Source organism: Micrasema longulum, unplaced genomic scaffold (assembly GCF_059751315.1).
Source record: "Micrasema longulum isolate JH-2025_06_02 unplaced genomic scaffold, ASM5975131v1 h1tg000688l, whole genome shotgun sequence".
Lineage (NCBI taxonomy): Eukaryota > Metazoa > Arthropoda > Insecta > Trichoptera > Brachycentridae > Micrasema > Micrasema longulum.
In genome coordinates this window covers 350,186-371,135 of record NW_028277884.1, presented here as the reverse complement: position 1 = coordinate 371,135, position 20,950 = coordinate 350,186, and the positions used below count along the sequence as shown (strand labels likewise).

Here is a 20,950-nt window from a genome sequence, read left to right as displayed (position 1 = left end):
ATCATATAGGAAGATTTCTGAGCGAGAACGGTGTGAACTTTTAAGAGGCTGCTTTTCCTACTTGGATCTTTTAAAAATCCCAGTCGTTTTGAAATTATTTACATGGATGGCAGAAATCATCCTTCATGGGATGAAATGCAAAAAAAAAATGTCTGGTTTCTTTTGGGTAACCCCTCGTATATTGTAAAACAATTGTTTCGTTGTGATTTGCTCATAAGTAAAAACATCCTCCAGAGAGGGTTTCATTTGTGACTGTAAATCAATGATTAAATATTTTGATGAAGGTGCAGGAAAAGCACCAAATTATGTTCCTGTCAAAATTTATTCCAAATTTTTGGTTTTTATTTTTAAGGTTGTGGATTTTTAGGAAATTATTGCTTATTTATTTTTTAGATGAAATTTATTTCACACTTAGTTCAAATATACTAATTATGTATTTATTGATTTTCCATTACTTAAAAATGTAATAAAAACACTAAAAACTCGGATTTGTCTAATTTAAATTAAACACAATTCACCAACTACTTTTGTTTTATTTGAAGTTTACTCGCGCAAATATTAGTTCTACTTGACGTCTTCTGTATAATCGATCGACATTATTGTTTTTATAAAGTATAGATAAAATCGTAATCGATAGGTTCACATTCAAACGCAGTAACAAAAAATATACTAAGCGTGTCAGAAATGAAGACTTTCAGAGGCAAGAGTCTCGAGGAACTCAAGGAAAATAAGGAAAATATGCAAGCGATAGTTTCGTTAGCCGGGGAGGCAGCGGAGAAGATATTGGTATGTTACATGTGAGGAGAATGGAGCCAGTCAGACTACCTCACGTTGCAGCAGCTGGAAATCGACCTAGCAAGAGGCTAATCACTCTTGAAAAACAGGTCGCACGGCGTAAACACTAAGAAGAAGAAGATATTTAAATAAGCGTTCAATAGAGATGAAGCTGTTGAGAATATGGAAGGGTTCGGCATCGGCTAGGTTCACTTGATTCTTGATCATTTTACACACTGTGTAACATTCACCATTCTGCCCATAGGTAGTTGACTTCTATATTCATGTATGATTTTTTTTATTCTGTATAATATCTGTACCTCAGAGGCGTCTGCCTCCGTCATCCGTCTGGATGCAAATCCGAACGTCAAATGTTCAACAAGAGCCTAAAGAATCTACTCTCTCTTCGCCCCTACCACATACAAATGAACAACAAAGAACGTGGCCTATAAAGAGACCACAGGACGCAGTCAACGTCCAGCTCGAAGCAGTCACTCAGTTCCAGCATGTAGTCCAAGTGCAGTTACTTCAACCCATCGTCGCCGCTACGCTCGCACTTCACAACCAAGTGCTGTATCTTATTTGCCACGTAATAAATACGCATTAAACAGCAACCTCGAGTCTTGTCTCTCAATTTCTAACTGGGGTAGGAACTCTGACCCTCAACAAGCAAAATCCTACACTTCTAACACAGAAATGTATTCTTCATCCGCCCAAACTCGAACAAAACAATCTTCAGTCTGGAATAAACTTTATTAGTAAAATTAAAACAAAATATTAAATAAAAACATTTTATTATTGAGTAAGTTCGACTGACCTGTTTGTAATCTGCGTTCCGCACAAGTTAAAACAATTTGGCAGAATTTCTTTACGGAAACAAACCGAAAAATTTACAAAAAAAAACCTATAAAATTTCCACAGCGTCAGTTGTCTGATGTTTTAAAAAGAAATAAGATAAAATAAAATATGAAAATAACCAACATTTTACATAACAGAAATTAATTAAATAACAACTAAATAAATGTTGTATTTACATTATTACAATTTATTTAGTTAAGTGTGTAAATATTATTATGTACTTTTTAAAATAAATATATTTAGTTTTGATGGGAAAATACAACAAAATTATCTTTTGTCGAAAATTGCAAAAAACGATTTTAAAATAGTAAGATGCTACTGAAATATACTAATAAATTCATATCTACAAATATAAAACATATTTTTCTGTTATCAGGACTTGTAACTCTGAACTGAAATGGAATTGTGAATCAAATGGTAATATTTGTAACAATTAATAATCTAGATTCAGAGAACAAAATGATAGAACTACTTAAATTAGATTATTTGTTTTTAACATATTTATAAGTCAAATGGTATACATATTTATAAGATAAATCATAAATTCATACGAGAGGTGTAACTCTAGCTAAATTTATATTTGTAATCGATAGAACGATCGTAAAGAAATGCCAAGGAAATCATAGAAATGCATAAAAAATCTTAAGTTAATTAGGCATTGTAATGCATTCTTTAAAATCTAATGTACATTTTTATTTCACAAAGAAAAGGTTAAAAGAAGAGTTGAAGATACTGCTGTATACATAATAAGTAAAAAGGTTTAAAAAGCTTAAGTAAATTTGGATATTATAGACATCAAAATTTAACTACACGAATGTGAAAAGTTAGTGTCATTTAAATGTATCGTAAAACCATTAATTTGAACCTAAAAAATTAGTCTTTTTTGAGCCGGTTTTACACTCATATTGGATTGATTTCAACGATTTATCACGATGTGATAATTTGATGTGTAATTACACTAACATTTCCCACTCAATTCATAAATTACCTAAAAAACTATCACTTAAAAATTAGATATGTATAATAGAATATAAATAATACCTTAAACAGCATAAATATGGTAAGATTTCTAAGTCCCTAGAGGACATTACTTCGTAATTTTCCTCGCAATATTCCGTTTACAGCACAAACATTTCTGCTAACAGATTTCCACTAGGCACGAGACAACAACATTGGTAGAAAAAGCTTACGCGAGTACAAAAAGTCGTCGTAAGTATATAAAACGTCAAGCCACTCAGTGAGGTAGAAAATTGCTAAGTCTTCACTGGTGTCCCGCAAGGCTCGTCATTAACGCCCTCACAAAAAACCCAACAGATTCAATGCAAACGACAAAAAGAGTACAGATACTTATAGTGCCATTAAAAGGCACAGATTTTAAAATAGCAAACATCGGAGATCCTTTAATATCTCATTTTGTTTGCATCAAATCAACCCATCACTATAAAGCGTAAACTCGGGTAATTTCATAAATCAAAGTCTCCTTTGGAACATATTTCAACTGCAGGAAGGAACACGGATATATCCGTCGGCCCGTTTTTCAATCAATATTCTAAACATCCAAGAACAACAACTAACAAATGTGATAACTAATTACCTCCTAAGCAAACAGAATGTCGCAATAACATCTAAAGGTGTCGTGTTATAAACACGCGCCATAGACTTGCATGAAGCTCAATAACGGTAATCGTCAATCAAATATAAAATTCAACATTACAAAATTGAAGATTATAGAATCGGTTGTCATCGAAACGTTATTGCAGAAATATAAACAAAGAAAATCCGAATTGAATGTAATTATGTGTTAACATTGTGATATTTTGTCTAAAGAACGTGGGTAGTATGTATATTATTGCATTTGGAATTATTATAGAATAATGTGGCAATAGAATCGTACCTTATTGTCCTCTCGTTTCTCCGGAAGCTAAAAATATTTCATTGTTTTTCACCGAAAAAAATGTCACTAGTGAAAAACCTCCCAGAGATCATGCCTGTCTTTTTAGCAATTTGAAAACGATAATTTAATCATATTTCAATGATAAAAAATTGAGAATTTGGCCCAAAAACAGGATAAACACAAAGGCCACATCTTAAGTCAATTTTTTTCATTTTCAGATATCACCGCTAGTTTGTAATGCCATTTTCACAAATTTAATCAAGCATTAAAACAATTATGTACAAGGGAATAACTTGATAAATCCATACGAAAAATTAGACGCGCATTAATTTTTTTTTACAGAATTTCAACTTTTAATAAAGGTTTTCCGTAAAATTAACATAATATGTCTCATCAAATATTTCCTCAGTGGCCTCTATGTCATTACGGATTTGTAATATAGTGAGAATAACTAGAGATGTACGGTTTAAACCCGCACTGTGTAAACGGGTTTCTTCTGACCCTCCGATCCGATTCTATTACCACATTATACGCGAGTTTCTAAATTTTTGGCATCGGCTCGAGCGGTGAGCGGCGTTGTCGGTCGGAAGCGAGTTCATATGAACCTGTAGCAGCACAGGGAGGCCACCCGGGCCAGGGAGAGGGGCGCCGGGGGGGCGGCCCGAGTGGCCGAGTCTCACGCAAACGACTCCTTGCTGGGGCTCAACTGCTTGGCGGAACTCACACTGGTGCGGCTCTGCCGACCCTCGGTTGACCTGGTAATTCAAACATTTATTTATTTTTAACCGGGCTGGATGCATAAATACGTCAAATTTAAACAATATCGGGTACGGGTAGGACATATGAATACGTCCTTGAAATATATGTTGCGCCCTGGAACGGGCGGGACATATATTTTTCGAACAACAAAGGTATTAGTCATCCATACATGTCTCGACATAAATTTAAGACACGGAGTGAATCAGTATCATTTCGCTATTGAGAGTGGTGGACGTGTTCTGGGTGAGCAGTGACGGGTACGTACTTACCCGTCACTGCTCACCCAGTCATATATTTCATACTCTTTTCATTTATTTTAAGCATAAAAAAAAAATAATAATACGAAATTACGTAATCCGGGCGTGACGTACTGACACGTCCTAGTGAAAGAGTTTGCGCCCGTTACAAGTTACGTAATTGGACAGCGGACTGCCCGGTTAACAGGTTAAAAACGCAATTTTAAATGGAACAAAGGTATACATTAAACGAAAAAAAATATTTTTTAATATATTATTTTAGAACCACGACTGATGCGCGAAGGATGCGAGATTTGTTTTCTTTTATATTTGATCTCGAATAGGTTATATACATAAAGACTTTATATTCCAGGTTTGAATAAAATATATTTATAAATAATATCTATAACTAACCCAAGTATCGAATGATATACTTGTGTACTTATCAGTTGTGACATAATTTATTTTTTTAAAATTAACTGCTTTCGTGTAAAATTTTACAACTGAAAAAACTCTACGATCATGACTATATTATGTCAATACATATTTAAATTGATTTTCAATTTTAAAAAATCTTTTGATTTGCGGCACTTCTAACATATTTGCGGACACTCTTTTCTCATAGGATCTGCTCGTATAGAAACGTATCGTAACTTTCTTATTTTTTTAAAATATTTCACTTCCGATTGGACCATAGTTGATGATTTGAAATTAATCCAATTTGACTAACATGCTGGGTCACTTTTGTTGCTGACTGTATTTTATAGAGACTCAATAACTTCTCCTACCATATAATTACTTCAGTTTCACGCAGGCTATAGCCGTGTTTTCACTACCAATGTCATTCACATAACCGCAAATGTGTTAAAGCATGAAATTTTTTGCGATACTCTATCTCAGGGGTGTCATCAAAATGTAGTATTATGTAATAACAAGCGTACTTAAAAATAACTGATTTTTCCTAAAGGATTTTAAACAATTCACTCTACAGAAATGTAACAGTCACAGCACAATATTTGATTTCCTAATTTGTTAAACTTCAACTTACTTTGGTGAATTGTTTCCTGTGTAGGAGTTGGTGACTGGACTAATCTTATGGTTGGCGAGGAAGGTGTCGATGGACTCGTCAGAACTGTAGCTGTCATTATCGCTGAAAAAACACAAATAAAATCTAATTACCGAGCAATTAAAAGCATATTTAGTGAACACCTGACAACATATTCAGTATGGACGAGCGAGTTAATCAAATAGGGTAAGCGCCCCACCACAGACCGCACACTGCATCTAAGAACAGTTGAGGAGGGGAGTCATTTCATTTTTATCTCTTTCTACTCATTCCAGGGATTTCGGGGAGCTGTTTGACGCTATGTTATCTTCATATATGCTTTGAAAAATAGCGTGGATGCTCGGACTAGAGAGAGATAATTATTCTTATGCTGATTTCAGATTTAACATTTAACATTGACTCTATTTAGAGTTAATGTTAAATATTTCTAGTCTACAAAAACGTAGAACTAATATTGACTCCATATATATGTTCGGCATACTAAATGGTATAATCGATGTTCCATCATTACTGGGACAGCTTACCCACCACATACCGCACACCGCATCTGAGGACATAAGTCTCCTTGGCGGTGCCCACATACACGGAAAATTTGCTCGTTGTCAAACGAGAAAAGCTGCCCGAAGGAGCTCTCTGAAATCTGGTAGCCTTAGCATCTTTGTGCTGAAAGAAAGTAATCCAGAAGTACATAATATGTAGTTCATTGGATTGAGAAGAGAGGGAAGTGAATTCTTCACTGACTGGGATTAAATTGATTGGACATGATCAATTCGCCGAAATGATTACAAAACTTTTTAAAAGCATTACTGGGACAAGTAAAATTCAATATTCCGACTCGTAGATTGAGAAACAATGAAGTACTGTTCATCGATCAGCATAGAACAAACTATGGCCTTCATTTTCCAATGACCCGTCTTTGTCGTATTGTTAGCTCAAGACAAGATCTGGACTTTTTTGGTTTAGGTTTACAACGATTTAAACGAGCACTAAATAAATAGTCCAGATCTTGTCTCGATGTCCCTTATGTTTGTCAATGTTTCTTTTCTTTTTTTTTATGTTTTGAACTATTCTTTTATTGTAATATTTAAACCCTATAAATTGCATACATGGACAATGCCGTTAATAAATAAATAAATATAATTTCATTATGCAGTTACTCGCTTAAAACTCTCGATTCGTTCTTAGGAATGCCAAGACTGTTTCAAATATTCAGGTTCTGAAAACACTATATAATTCCTTGGAATTTAGTTCCATCATTTTGCGGACAAAAGAAACCACATACTTTTTAATGGCAGAGGGTGTAGAAAAAATATCTGAAAAATTCTGTTTGTATCTCGGGGAGTACGAGATTACGGAGATTACCCACGGCTTTTCTCGACCGACTTCTTACTAGGAATGCTGGGCTACCAATCATTGTGGACGAGAGGGATACATTAATTTAGGTGTTCACTGATCGGTGGTCGCATACATAATTCAGATATTATGAATGGATTCAGTCTATTTGTCCCTGATAATTATCTTCAACAAAGGCAACACAGGTTGTTTCACCTACCGCGATGCAGAACCTACCTGCCAATGCCGATGCCGGTAGGTAGAGTAATTGTATTATTTAATCGTATCAGCTCAGATATTAATATAATTTGTGACAGTTCGATTGTTCTTAGGAAGGCAATTTTCAAATTGTAATATGTACTACCTGGCATAAGAAGAAGTATAAAAATTGAAAAATTGTTTCGGGCGTTGCCTAGTAGGTGAGAATTGGTTCAGTCGGATGAATCTCACCCACATGATGAAGGTTTCAGCTCTTTTACTTCACAAAAGTCAACAGATGGAAGAGTCAAGGAAATGTGATTATTTAAACATGGTGAATGTTAAGCAGTGTGTAAAGTGGCAACTTAAATCGGCCAATGACAGGTCAGAAGCCCTGTAAATGCCTAGACTTCCATTTTGCCTTCTCAAAAGTGTTTTCCCTCTCGGTTGCAACAAATTTAGATGTTCATTTTACATGGATTTTTAAAATTCTATTTAATGAATCGGCTTTGTATATTTTGTAATGTATCAAGAACGAATATGATACTCTATAATGTTCTCAATATTAATAAAAAATAAATATAAAAATCTCCCCCTGTAAATCTTTTTATACAAAACATTCAAAAAATTCGCCCAATACAACACGCATTCAAATAACCGAAGAAAAACAATTTGCATTCCAAAGCACATCAAATGTGGGACAATGCTGGCACAGATCCTAACATGACCCTAACAAACTCACGCGAAATTTCCTTTCCTCGTATCACCATTTCGCATAATACAAAGACAAATACGATGATCTCACCTATCGCTGTTGTCTCCCGGGCTGAGCTCGTCGGCGATGGCCTGCTGCAGCAGCGCGATGCGAGCGCGGGCCTCGCGCAGCTCCGCGCGCGCCCCCGCTCCCTCCGTTCGCTCGGACTCCAGGCGGGCCTCGGCGTCAGTGCGACCTCGCACGGCCTCCTCCATGCGCGACGTCAACGCCGACAGCTCTTCGCGCAGTTCTCTGAAATTGCGGGGGAGAAAATATAACACTATAATACAAGGTAACGTACCCATAGTCACTGAGTTTGTTTATTTATACCAGGGCTGCATTTAACGAGCACGCATATGCTACATAAAATTTAAGGATACTCATTTTTAGTACATAAATTTATTTGTAAAAGGCAAAACATTAAAGTAAGCAATGTTGATTAATATTCGTTTTTATTGGATCTCAAACTGGTTCTTTCCTTAAATTCTTTAAAATTTTAACTAACCTATTTCCTTTTGTTGGATTTTTAGGAATACGAAGATAATATTAACTGTAACTAAGAAGAGCTTCGCAATTGCGTTGCTAGGCGTAGTTTGACGTTTACAAAACATAATATTTATATTTGAACATAATTGTTTTAGGCTTTGTTAATCGCTCGTGAATTTTATTATATTTGTATACACGTGTCCCTGTGGCGTACCTCAGCTGGCGCGTGACCTTGCGCATCTCCTCGGCCTGCTGCTGCTCGCGGGCGTGCGCCGCGCCCGCCGCCTGCGCGCCGCCGGCCGCCGCGTCCCGCGCGCGCGCCGCCTGCGCCTCCAGCCGGGCGCGCGCCGTCTGCTCCAGCTCGAGCCGCGCCTCCAGCTCCTTGCTGCGCAACTCCAGCCTGCGGGACAACACTCGCGCTCTTTAGCATTCAACAGTGGAAGAGAGGAGACATGCGAGATTGTAAATCGTCACTAGGTTGTCTGCTGCAAGAGATGTGTCAATTCGATCGCATTGTAAAGCATCTAAACATGTGCGACTCACCCGGAAACCAACATTCACTGTCATCTAAGGAAAAGTGGAGGAGATGAATCTTAGGTTGTTACCACACCAATTGATCGATTGTTGATCGACGCCATTGATCGATGATGAATGAGATCAGTAAACATCGATCGACAGCACCTACTATACCAAATTGATCGATCAATCATCGATCGATGGTCGCTTCATTGTCAATCGATGATTGATAGATGTTTTTCGACAATGTTTGAGTATGTCCAAATGCTTGCAGACTGGCTGGATTTCCTCCCTAGGGAGTTATTCATATTTAAATTTATTTCGACAGAGAGGGAAAACACTTTTGAGAAGGGAATATGGAAGTCTAGGCATTTACAGGGCAACCTGTCATTGGCTGGTTTAAGTGGCCACTCTACACACTGTGTAACATTTATCATTCTGCCCATGTTTGAACATCCACATAAGCATTTGGACATACTGTCGAATAACTACCTGGTAAAAGAAGAAGTATAAAAATTGAAAAATTGTTTTTAGGCATTGCCTAGTAGGTGATTCGGTTCAGCCAGATGAATCTCACCCACGTGATAAAGGTTTCAGCTCGTTTACTTCACAAAAGTCAACAGATGGAAGAGTTGGGGAAATGTGGATGTTCAAACATGGGCAGAATGGTGAATGTTACACAGTGTGTAAAGTGGCCACTTAAACCAGACAATGACAGGTCATAAGCCCTGTAAATGCCTAGACTTCCATATTTCCTTCTCAAAAATGTTTTCCCTCTCTGTCGAAATAAATTTAGATAGATTTTTTGTTGACTGGTATTCGTCAATCAGCCAAAGCTACCATAGCAATCAATCGATCGACTGGTTTGGTAACATCCATACATTTCCTGTACGCAAACAATAAATAACCAAAAACATCCAAATTACCGATTACCTAGCACGGATGTCAAATTGCTGACAGACGGGGAAATAGAAAATGACCTTAATTCCCCCTTGGGAATACTATGGACAATTATCTATATAAGCAGACTAGCATCCTTAGATACCAGCAGTTACTCAGTCAGTAGAAAGTTAAAAATCAAAATTGCTCCATTACCAATTCTGTATAATATTCATTGAATAATTTCAACACATTAAAACATAACGTCGATTTTTCTGCCATCTTCTAGTGTAGGAGCTCCCTGCATCATCAAGCTAAATTCCACATTAAAAACACAAGAATGACATCGACTAATGTAAAGTGCGAGTCACGTACTTGTCGGTGTGCGCGCTGTGTCCCTGAGAGTGCTGCAGGTCCGCGCTGGCGAGGCGAGCTTGCAACTCGGCCGCGCGCTCCCGAGCCAGGCGGCACTCCTCCTCCGCCGCGGCGGCCCGCGCCGCCGCCTCCCGCGCCGCCCGCTGCTCTTCCCCGAGGCTCTGCACACACGCGCGGTACTTCTTCATGACCTGCCGCCAACGAAACGCATTAGACATGAAAAATACAGATTGGAGGATAAATATTTAATGGTTGAAATTGTATGTAAAAAAATCCAAACTTTGTGAACTCAGCGAGTACCGACGTTACGACTTTTTTTGCAGTTTATGAACAAATGTGTACTTCAGATTTTCAATTTTCTGTGGTCAATACAAAATAAACAATATTTTAAGATAGATACTTTAAGTCTTTATGCGATGGGTGTGTTTGTAAATTAGTTTTTTTCTGTTAATTGTCTGTATGAATTATATGACCTATGGAAATCAATGGAAAGACAGATGCTCAGTGTATGTTTAGAACCGGAGTCGTAGATATCATGGATCATGCAGCGAAATATAAATGACAGTAGGTAGGACACTCGGAGAGGCAAAATGGTGGTAGGTGGACACCCAGAATAATAGAGTGGAGACCATGGGAGAACAAAAGAAGTGTTGGAAGGCCACAATGGCTCGATGACATTGCCTCGATAGCCGGTAAAACATGGATGATGAAAGCGGGTGATAGGAAGGAATGGAGACGTATGGGAGAGGCCTTTATTTAGCAGTGAAGAGAACAAGGCTGAAGAAGAAGAAGATGAATTATATGTAGATTTATTTGTTTGCATAGTGACAAAGTATTTGAAATATAAACTCAGCAGTTCATGTGAGAACCCCGTAAGGCAAACCCGACTGATAATAATGATGATATCCAAAAAGCTTTGCCTACCTCCGCAGCCTCCTCTTCGGCCTCCTCCAGCTGCGCGGCGGCGGCAGCGGCCTCCCGCTGCGCCTGCGCGGCCCTGGCCTCGGCCTCGCGCCGCCCTCGCGCGGCCTCCTCCAGCGCGCTGGCCGCGTCCGCCGCTTCGGCCTCGGCGGCCTGCCGGGCTTTGGTAGCCGCCCGCAGCGACACCTCCGTATCATCCAACCTGGAAACGCGACCGGTTGATTAGAAAAATAGCGTTAAAGGCCCTAAGATAGACTGAGGTCAATTTATATATTGTGATAAAGCAGTAATTCAGATGTAAATTTGCAAATCAGAAAAAAGCATTGCATTCTGATGAAAAGAATTTAATTCTTGAAGAACGGCGACGTAGGTGACCAAGGAAGACGTGGCATGATCAGGTAAACCAAAATCTTAAGTCTGGTCGTGTCAAAAGCAGGCAGAACTGAAGGGTATGACAAGTGACAGACCTCATTTTGTGAAAATTTTAATTGCGTTTTACTGAGGCAATGACGTCTTAAATGACACATTGTGCATTCCTTTGATAAGTTTTTATGATCATTTTTAGACATTTTAAAACAATAATTATTCTAGGTTTTTTCTATTTTAAAAATTGACTAAAATTGCGCGGCCTAATGGAAACTACCATAGCAATACATAGCAGCACAGAAAATGTTGAATACTGCATCTTGCCATAATGTCAAACGATCAATAATCTATGCAATTCGTATACCAATGCGGTGCTCATTAAGTGTGAATAATGGAATGATAATATATCGATCGGTTCACACAGTTTTCGTACTGTAAAATGGGCATATTTACTTGTCCCGGAGCTGCCGCATCTGCTGCTTGGCGGGCGCCTCCTTGTCGCGGCGCTCGAGCACGGCCTGCGCGTCGCGGGCGAGCGCGCGCGCGCGGCGCAGGTCCCGCCGGCAGCGCGCCTCCCGCGCGTCGCGCTCGCGGCCCTCGGCGCGCGCGCCCTCCTCCAGCGCGCCCAGCCGCCGCTCCAGCTCGTGCCGCTCGCGCAGCAGCAGCGTGCGCTCGCTGTGCTCCGCCTCCAGCTGCGCCTCGAGACCTGCCGGCCGTTAATATTATAGCATTTGTCTATAACTCATTCTGAAATATCAGTCAAATAAATAATTACATAAACTTATTCACCGCCGCTGACCCCGATCGGGGCTTTTCAGTTACTCTAACTTAGAAAATGATACGATCAAGGTGTGTGTTCCATATAGGCACATAAGCGGTGCCTACCCTCCTAGAATTTCATTAAAACAATAATAAAAAATAATATAAATTATGCGAGTAACAACTTGATAGTCCTATGGTTTTAGTGTGGCAAATTTGATGTCTCAAATTTTTGGTAGAGAAGTATCACTGCATGCCTTAAATGGTCGGTGAGTGTTCCATTGATGTATGAACTTCCCTTGGATGGGACCATAAAAGCAACTGCGATTTACCTTTGACCTTCTTGGCGGTCTGGGCTCTGACTTCTTCCAGCTCCTCGTCCCGCTGGGCTGCCTCCAGGCGAGCCGCCTTCCTCTGCTGCTCCAAGGACATCTCCAGACGGACCTTGTGGCTCTCCAAGAGCTGGAAGAAATATTATCATACATTGTACAATCAAGAATTGATCAGTCTGCCAATAGGTCATGCCAAAAGGGTAATTGTTTGTTTATTCTCGACCCCAGGTTGCGTAAGTGGTCAGGACACACCTGATAACATTGAAATGGGAAGTCTTACTCCACCCGCCATATTCTTCAGACGTTGCTCCCTTTGACTATCACTTGTTTTGCGAACAATGGCACACTGGATGACCAGCATTTCTAGTTTTATGAATAAGTAATAAATTGGATGTATTTGTAGATTGCTACTAAAGGTGGCCAGTTTTTTCAACACGCAGTGGCCAGCGATGGACAATACATTGAAACATCATACATAACCAGTTTTTTACAATGAATGAAAAAAAAACAAGATATCTCACCTGCACCTGTCCAGCCATCTCATCGAGCTCCTCCTCCTGGTCGTGACACTTGGCCTCCAGGTCGTGCTTGGCCTTCCTCAGCGCACCCACCTCCTCCTCGCCCTTGCCGCCGTACGCCAGCTCCTGCAGCTCCTTCTGCGCCTCGGCCAGTCGCTCTTCCTTCATCTCCAGTTCCACCCGGATGTCCTGGGAAAAGAGATGTCTCGTTGATATAATTATCACTTTCCTAGTAGCATCTAGTGTTGCAAAGGGCACTGCTATTGTACATCAAATTCAGCATATCTCAGTCATCTGTTACATGAATGTAAGATAATTCATTTTACAGTTCAGTCCAGGAACAATTAAGTATCACAGTAGGACACTTTTATTGCACACGATCCACTCAGCGGACACTTCGATTCACTCATGTGGCGTATGGATACGAGTATCATGACCATCTTATTTTTTGAAATATATCATCTCTGAATGGACCGGAGTTGATGGTTTAAATTAATCCTTATTTGACTAACATACTGGGACACTCTTGTCACTAACAGGGACACAATATCTCCTTCTATTGGGCTATAGCTGTCTTTTCACTACCAATGTATTTTGATAGAAAATGACAGCTATAGCCAGCGTTGCCAACCCTTCTGATTTTTCGGTAGATCTACCAATTTTGAGAGCAATCTACCGAATTTAATGAAAATCCTACCTATTTTGAAACATTTTGCTATGTAATAATATTATTTTATCCACCTCCTCTCATAAATAATCTTTTTAAAAGAAAACAGAAACATTTGGGTTCTTACGATTTAACCAAAAAAATAAATTTTATGGGTCCTTTTCAACGAGTTTTAAATAACTCACTTTTAAAAAATGGGAATTAAATTGTGGTAGAGCGCGGTGCGAACCTCGGACCTTCGATCCGTGAGTCCATGATACAAGCCACAGGACTAAAAGCCAATTCATGAGGTTAACTCTGGATTTCCCCCCTCATCAGCAAAACTTTGGTTGATAATGAATCTATCGATTTATTTTTCAGAATCGACTGATTTTCGCTTGATGGAGGTTGGCATTAGCCGTCATTTTCTTAATGAGAAACACGATTTTGACGGCTATAGCCAGCATAATCGCGAATAAGTCATTGCAATATTTCTTGTCGACCTTGTCAGGTATCAAACCGGCAACCTCAAACATGTACTTATCCCCACTCGATTTCTTCATTCAGGATTTTTACCAAAAAGCAGCCATCGAGTCAAAAACACTCATCCGAGGTTCTGGTTCTATTTCACACAGAGAACTGTGTTCTTTATCTGGGCGGACACAGAATATAAATAACTAATTAAATCAGCGGATGTTATCCCAAACCTTTGGACAAAATAGAGTTAGTAAATACATGTTAACTAGCGGTTACTTACGGCCAGCTGCTGCTCGAGCAGGCTCCTGTCGTGCGCGGCGACCTCCAGCTCGCGCTGCGCGCGCTCCCGCGACGCGCGCTCGCGCCGCGCCTCCTCCTGCCGCTGCGCGCCCTCGCCGTCCGCGCGGCGCTGGCGCTTCTCCAGCAGCGCGGCGCGCGCGCCCTGCTCGTCCAGCAGCAGGCGCAGGTCGTTGGCGTCGCTGGCCGCCTTCTGCGCCTTGCGCTTCCACTGCGCGCCCGCCTGCCGCTGCTCGTTGGCCTCCTCGTACGCGTCCGCCACCTGACGAGAAACAGAGGGTTAAAAATGGGAGAGTCTCAGGGGTGTCTATACCCATATTTGCAAAATTCTAATTTGTTCCCTTTATTTTTCTTGTATTCATTTTATCAAAAACGTCTTTAAACAAGTTTCTATCAAATTACTGTTTACAACACATTGAATGCTGTGATCATTTATTAAGAGTGACGGGTCTAGAAGTATTATATATTTTGTGTGTTATCTGTATGTATGTCCAGTAATTATTCCTTAATAAATTAAGTAAAAAATGTACAAACACAAATTTTATGAAACTAGCCGCCCACTTCAAAAACTAACCTTTTTCTCCAGTTGCTTCTTCAGCGTGACCAGCTGCTCGAGGTCGTCCTCGTGCTGCTGGCGCAGCTGGCGCCGCAGCGCGTCCAGCTCGCGCAGCGCCGCTTGCAGCCGCCGCTTGTGCTTGCCGCCAGCGTCGCCCTCCTCCTCGCTGCCGCCCGACGCGCTGCCGCCGGACGCGCTGGTCTCCGCGCGCGAGTACATCAGCTCCGTCTCCAGCCGCTCCGAGGTCTGGAAGCGGAACGGTTATTAGTCAGAAGTCACTAGTGGTGTCCCGCAGGGGCTACGCCTAGGTCCTTTACTATTTTTTGAGATAAAGAGAAATTTTAGAGATTTCCTAATAAAGCTACAATTATTTACAGGAATTTCGTGGAAAACTAAATACGAAAACAACAAAAACAAAAACAATAAATTGTAAATTTTGGTCGGAAAATTACAAAGAACTATGAAAAAGTAATTAAATTTCTTAAATACATGCAATATAAATCCCCAGGTCCAACAGTTTAAACTTACCTTGCCTTCACAAAAGGCGCATGATTGCGGATTAATTGTTTATCTATATTTTACTTAATAATCGGATCGATTTGCTGGCTGAAATCAATTTTAATATTCCCCTTCGTCGCACTAGACATACTACGTTACTGAGCAACGACAAATGCAACACCAGGGCAGCTCAGAATTCTCTATTAGGAAAAGCAATTAGTCATTTTTCCAAATTTGAGAAGATGTACGATCTTGATATATTTAACGACTCAGCTCTCCGCTACAAACGGAAGCTGGGTCTCATTTACGGTAGTAATATTTAGCCTCGATTAATAATATTTAACCTCTTATAGAAAAAAAATGTATACAAAACAAACACCACATTTTACACAAATCAGTTCATAAACCATACTCCTTATTCAAAACTATGGAGATACCAACACAAATGGAGTCTTGTGTTATACATATTCTCGTCACATTTTGTTGTCCTGTTCAGAAATTGTATTATATATTGTCTTGTGTACATAATTGGTGTTGTGTTAGATTTATGTTTCCTTAGTAATAATATCACTGTATTATACCAATATAGCACTGTGTGCACAGCAACATTTTTTATACAAAAAAACTTGTGAAAATAGAGCAAGCTACAATAATTAAACTTCAAATATGATTAATGGTCAATATAAATAGAGAATTAGACATGACAAGGAGCTGTACAACATTTGTAAAACTCCAAAGCTCTCTGTACACGTCAGCCTAATAGGCTGGGATGGGCAGGACGTGTGCAGAGAAAGCCATAGTCGCGAGTAACTAAATAGTCTTAGATACCCATCTAGTGAGTACCAACTCAGGAAGCAGAAGAAAGATCGGTAGACCGAGGCTGCATTGAGAAGATGACATAAAAAATAGTAGAAGTATCTAGCTGGAGGATTCCAGCGGATGACAAAGCGAACAATGGTGGAGGCTAAGGCTCGATATGGGCTGTAATGCCATTGGAGAGAATTATCAATATTACAAACAAATAAATAATAGACGATTAGGTACCACTTTCTTCTTGTAATACAAAAACCAGTAGGAATGTCGTACCTGCTGCAGCGAGGAGTTGACAGACCTCAAAGCCAGGATGTCCCTTTCCAGGCGGAGACGCTCGGAGGTCTCTGCCCCCAGGCGCTCCGCCGCCAGCGCCCCCGCCGACTGCTCTACGGCCAGTTCTGCCGTCATCTCCGATAGCTTAAAATAAAAGAAAACCAAAAATCAGTTACTAGGAAAGAAACAATAAAAAACCTACGAAAATAACCCACTTACTCAATAAAAACAAAATAATATTCGGTCAAGAGTGAAATATTTTTGCCAAATGATTGGGTATCAAATTGGGTAACCCTTATCAATAGAAAAAAACGCCACGTCTCATAATCTTAGCAACTTACGAGACTGGCACAAAATTTCTTAGATTTTCACGACCGTCCAGATACATGATAGAATTTTTCTGCGTTATTTACGCCGTGTGTCATTCGTACTCTATCCGATGTTACTAATCGCATTACTGCGTCCATCATCAGAGTTGATGTTGGTTACGAAGATATATATGTAACGCTATGTACTTGGGATTTGAACTATGTCGCAATCGTTGATGTATGCAACTATTGATTTGAAATCTGTGTCGTTTCGATCGAGATTGTATTGCGATCCGAAATGTCGACATAAATTTCATAGAATAATATCAATTCAAATCTTGGTGTCTGAACTTCGAATCAATGAACGCAAAAATTCATTATACAAAAACAAATCATATTTTTAACCGCTCGAGTGCCACAGAGCGTAGATCTCAGCTCTCAATTTCAGTACCTGTTGAGTGCCGGAGCTGAGTTCTGCGCTTCAAAATATTCAAGCGGAATTCGCATTATTTTCTATGTTAATGTGGACTTTAGAGCCTAAAACGGATTTTTAGTCATCAAACAACGTCGTTGGCGTCATAACAGTGCCAAAAACCGCATTCAATGGATCGCGATTTTAAGGTTTAACGTTTTTTTCAGAAAGATAACGATAAATTTAAGTATCTGTTCATTGTGTAGATATAGAGATAGAGGATAGATTCAAGTGATAAAATCGCCACCATTGTCTGTATTTCAATGGTGGTTTTTTTGTAAAAAGAATTTAACATTAAATATTCTTATAATTGTTTATGCCAGTTTAACGGAAATTTTATGAAGATACTTTATATGATAGAACTAAATTACGGTTTTAAAAACAATTCAGCCCATCGAAATTGGGTTGAAAATGAACGCCATACACTAAAAAAGGCGCCCATTTTATCCAGTATTTGTATAAATACCGTACTGTTTTACTACGTTTTTGATAACCTGAATATTTTACATTGGTTTCGACCAAAAAATGCACAGTTTTGTAATGTAGTCTTTGTTTTATTCGTTTTATTCTAAGACAAAGTACAAAATATTAGTTATCACTCTAAGAATGTCGTGTTTTAATCATAAATAGACGTTATTGCAGAGTTTAAAGCGTGAAAATATACCGTTTATAGAGAGAGGCAAACCAAGAATTCCAATCCATCAGCGATTATGTTCAGTTTTCGCGTAAAAATTACGATCGCAAAAAAAGGCTAAAAATCAGTACGCTTGGGCAAAATGCTCGGTAGTTAGGTGTACATTTTGCATCCAGATAATTTGACATTCGAGTAGTTAAAAACAAGGATATATTCATATCGTAGTCAACTTCATTATTTTAAAAGGAAGTCAATCCAACTAGATCGAAGAATGCCGATGATACGGTTATAATTGGCGATTCAGTCGGGAGTCTTCAGGTCACTGTAGATAAGATAAATAGATACTCCGCATGCATGGGTTTAAAAATCAATATAGCAAACACCCATTTACTGTGTAATACTTTGTGCCATGATGCTCAATATCTCTTGAATCTGTGAAACCAAATCATCGAAAGAGTCGAGAGTTTCAAATACCTCGGAGTATATGTTACAGAAAATGCCAGCTTTTAAAAATAACTGGGAGTACGGCTTGGAGTAGCAGGCGCCACATTCAACGGCATGAAGGCTGTCTGGAGATCGGGTATTTACTCAGTTAAAAACAAACGCCGCCTATATAACGCTTGCATAACACCTATTCTCCCTACAGATGCAAATCGTGGCACCTCACTAGGGCCCAAAACAGCAAAATGCTGAGTTTTGAGAATAGGGGTCTCAGAAGAATCTTGGGTGTGCGGTGGTTTGACTTTGTAAGGAATGGAGTGATAAGAGAATGGACGCAGCTGACAACTGACAAGCGGAGGCGATACGGTTAGCTTGGCCATGTACTGCGGATGCCTCCTGAGAGCCTTAACCACGCTTGCCTACTCTTTACAAGACATCGGGTTTTCGACGTCCTGGACGTCCACCGCTGACTGTTCATCGGCAGTTCATGTCAGAACTACGGGTCGCGAACCTGACTTGGGAGGACGCGCGGAAGCTGGCAGCCGATAGAGATGCATGGAGGCTCTTTGTGGACACCTTACGCTCCAAGTAGGGAGCGGACATGGAATGATGTTGCACTGTTTTAAAATTTAACCCACCAACCAGTTTTTAATGTACAGTACGAAACAAATTAAATCGCTTGAAAATAGCGATGAACGAAGTAACGCGATCAGAAAAGTCGGCAAAAAAGAAAAACCAAAATGGCTAACCGCGGAACGAGCAAAGGTGGTTTGTGTGTTTTTATTAATGAGTTTATAAAACTCTTGGCTTACCGCCCTTTCGTATCGCGTTGATATTTCGCGACGGGTTCTGATTGAAGTTTTATTGCTCGGCGCCGCTCCGCAGCGAATCCATTTTCAAGGCCATTCGTTATCATAAGTTCGCTCTTCTTTGCTACGCGCTCCAACACGGCCTGAAAAATGTGACCGCCGCCAAGAAATAGGTCAATTCACCAAGACAAATTGATTCGTTCGAAATTCACCACGGTGCGCGACAGCCATTACGGCGAGGGGGAAATACAACAGAAGTATTTAGAATTCTTTGTGAAAAGTGGAGATAGTAAAACTGATAACTGCTGTTACTAAATAAAATACCGGTACGAATGAACGTCTTACTTTTAAAAAGGAATAGCCCGTTAGCTGATGTCAGAGGTTCGTCAGCAAGTGGGAAAGAGGATAGGAAACTTGTTTTTTTTTGTCAGCGTAAATTTGATTTTTTAATTTATAATTATAATGTAGATGTACATTACAGCACACCTGCCGACGAGGAAGTTCAGTGCTACGGGAAATTAGATATGAAAATGTCTTCTTACACGCGGAGAGACTATTACTCCCTCTCACTTCTGTTCAATGTACTTCATAGTCCTAACGCTCATATATAGGTATATACCTGCGTAAAAAATTTCAACGCTTATCAGTTCATGGTTTACCACTTCGTTCTGATTCTCAAAGCACTCTCTTAATACCCATCCACAATTCCTCTTTCTTCTTTAACTCAATAGTGTCCATGCGGCTCCACTGTGGAGTCATCTCCCATCCACCATCAAAGATGTTACTTCAGTATCTCTGTTTAAATCACTTCTGAAGAAACATCTCCTTTCTCTTCCTTAATCTCTTCTCTTTTCCTCTTTCCTTTATTTTACCTTTTTTACCATTGAGTAATAGTATTGATTTAAGGTAATTACTCAGGGAAAACGCCATCTTCTTGTTTTCCCTGAAGATGGCTCCTGCAATGGTAGCCGAAACGTCGGATCAAATCCAACATACACGGTATCACCCAAAAAGATACATAATATTGATAACAGTGACCGTGAAAACCTTCGCACCTATTTAAACAACTTACCATTCACCAGTTTCGCTCAATCGGCAAGAACATGAGAATTCTCCAAAAGAATAAGATTGTTTAAATTTAATTTTATGAACAGCATCGAAACATTGTATATAAAAAACTTTACTGTAAAATGGAATAAATATGACTCAGAGATCTGGATTTTATGAAATAAACAACTCGTTAGTGAAATACAAAATTTTAATAAAAGAAGCAATCCTCTACAAATGTAACAAGGTTAGATACGAGTATTATAAAAAATCAGAATTCTGCCAAGCTGGTGTGAATAAATGGTTGACAGTAAATTTATCTAAAAAGTAAATATAATCGTAATAATAATAATGTTAAATTTACTAAATGGCTTAACTGATGTACCATCGAAATAATAATGTGCTGTTCCTTGATCAGCAGAGCGCAATCTATGGCTTTGCATGCACCAATGTCCCGCATTGTGTCGCATTGTAAACTCGAGACAAGATTTGGACTTTTTTGGTGCAAGTCTTTCTAGATTTAAACAATCACTAAGATAGTCCAAATCTTGTCTTGAAGTGGTAGTTATTATGATTTTTTGTCCTAGCTTTAATTTTCTTATTGTACCTGCGCGTATTATAAGGAAATGTGTTTGCCATTGTTGAATAGATAGAAT

At 39.4% G+C, this 20,950-nt stretch overlaps 1 protein-coding gene across 6 annotated transcripts in view; it reads right to left on the bottom strand.

Moving 5' to 3' along the window:
- Positions 1 to 1,551: 1,551 nt before the first annotated feature.
- The window catches only part of Mhcl (Myosin heavy chain-like), a 353,455-nt gene continuing 334,056 nt past the window's right edge, over positions 1,552 to 20,950 (bottom strand). For all 6 annotated transcript variants that reach the window (XM_088229616.1, XM_088229617.1, XM_088229618.1 and 3 more), the window contains 12 exons: positions 16,584 to 16,727; positions 15,018 to 15,245; positions 14,427 to 14,705; positions 13,027 to 13,212; positions 12,506 to 12,635; positions 11,868 to 12,120; positions 11,052 to 11,250; positions 10,128 to 10,318; positions 8,572 to 8,757; positions 7,923 to 8,123; positions 5,570 to 5,671; positions 1,552 to 4,281 (listed from right to left, as the gene is read on the bottom strand). In XM_088229616.1, the coding sequence (XP_088085742.1) occupies positions 4,203 to 4,281; positions 5,570 to 5,671; positions 7,923 to 8,123; positions 8,572 to 8,757; positions 10,128 to 10,318; positions 11,052 to 11,250; positions 11,868 to 12,120; positions 12,506 to 12,635; positions 13,027 to 13,212; positions 14,427 to 14,705; positions 15,018 to 15,245; positions 16,584 to 16,727 (2,178 nt within the window). In that variant the 3' untranslated portion in view covers positions 1,552 to 4,202. The remainder of the gene's footprint in view (positions 4,282 to 5,569; positions 5,672 to 7,922; positions 8,124 to 8,571; positions 8,758 to 10,127; positions 10,319 to 11,051; positions 11,251 to 11,867; positions 12,121 to 12,505; positions 12,636 to 13,026; positions 13,213 to 14,426; positions 14,706 to 15,017; positions 15,246 to 16,583; positions 16,728 to 20,950) is intronic.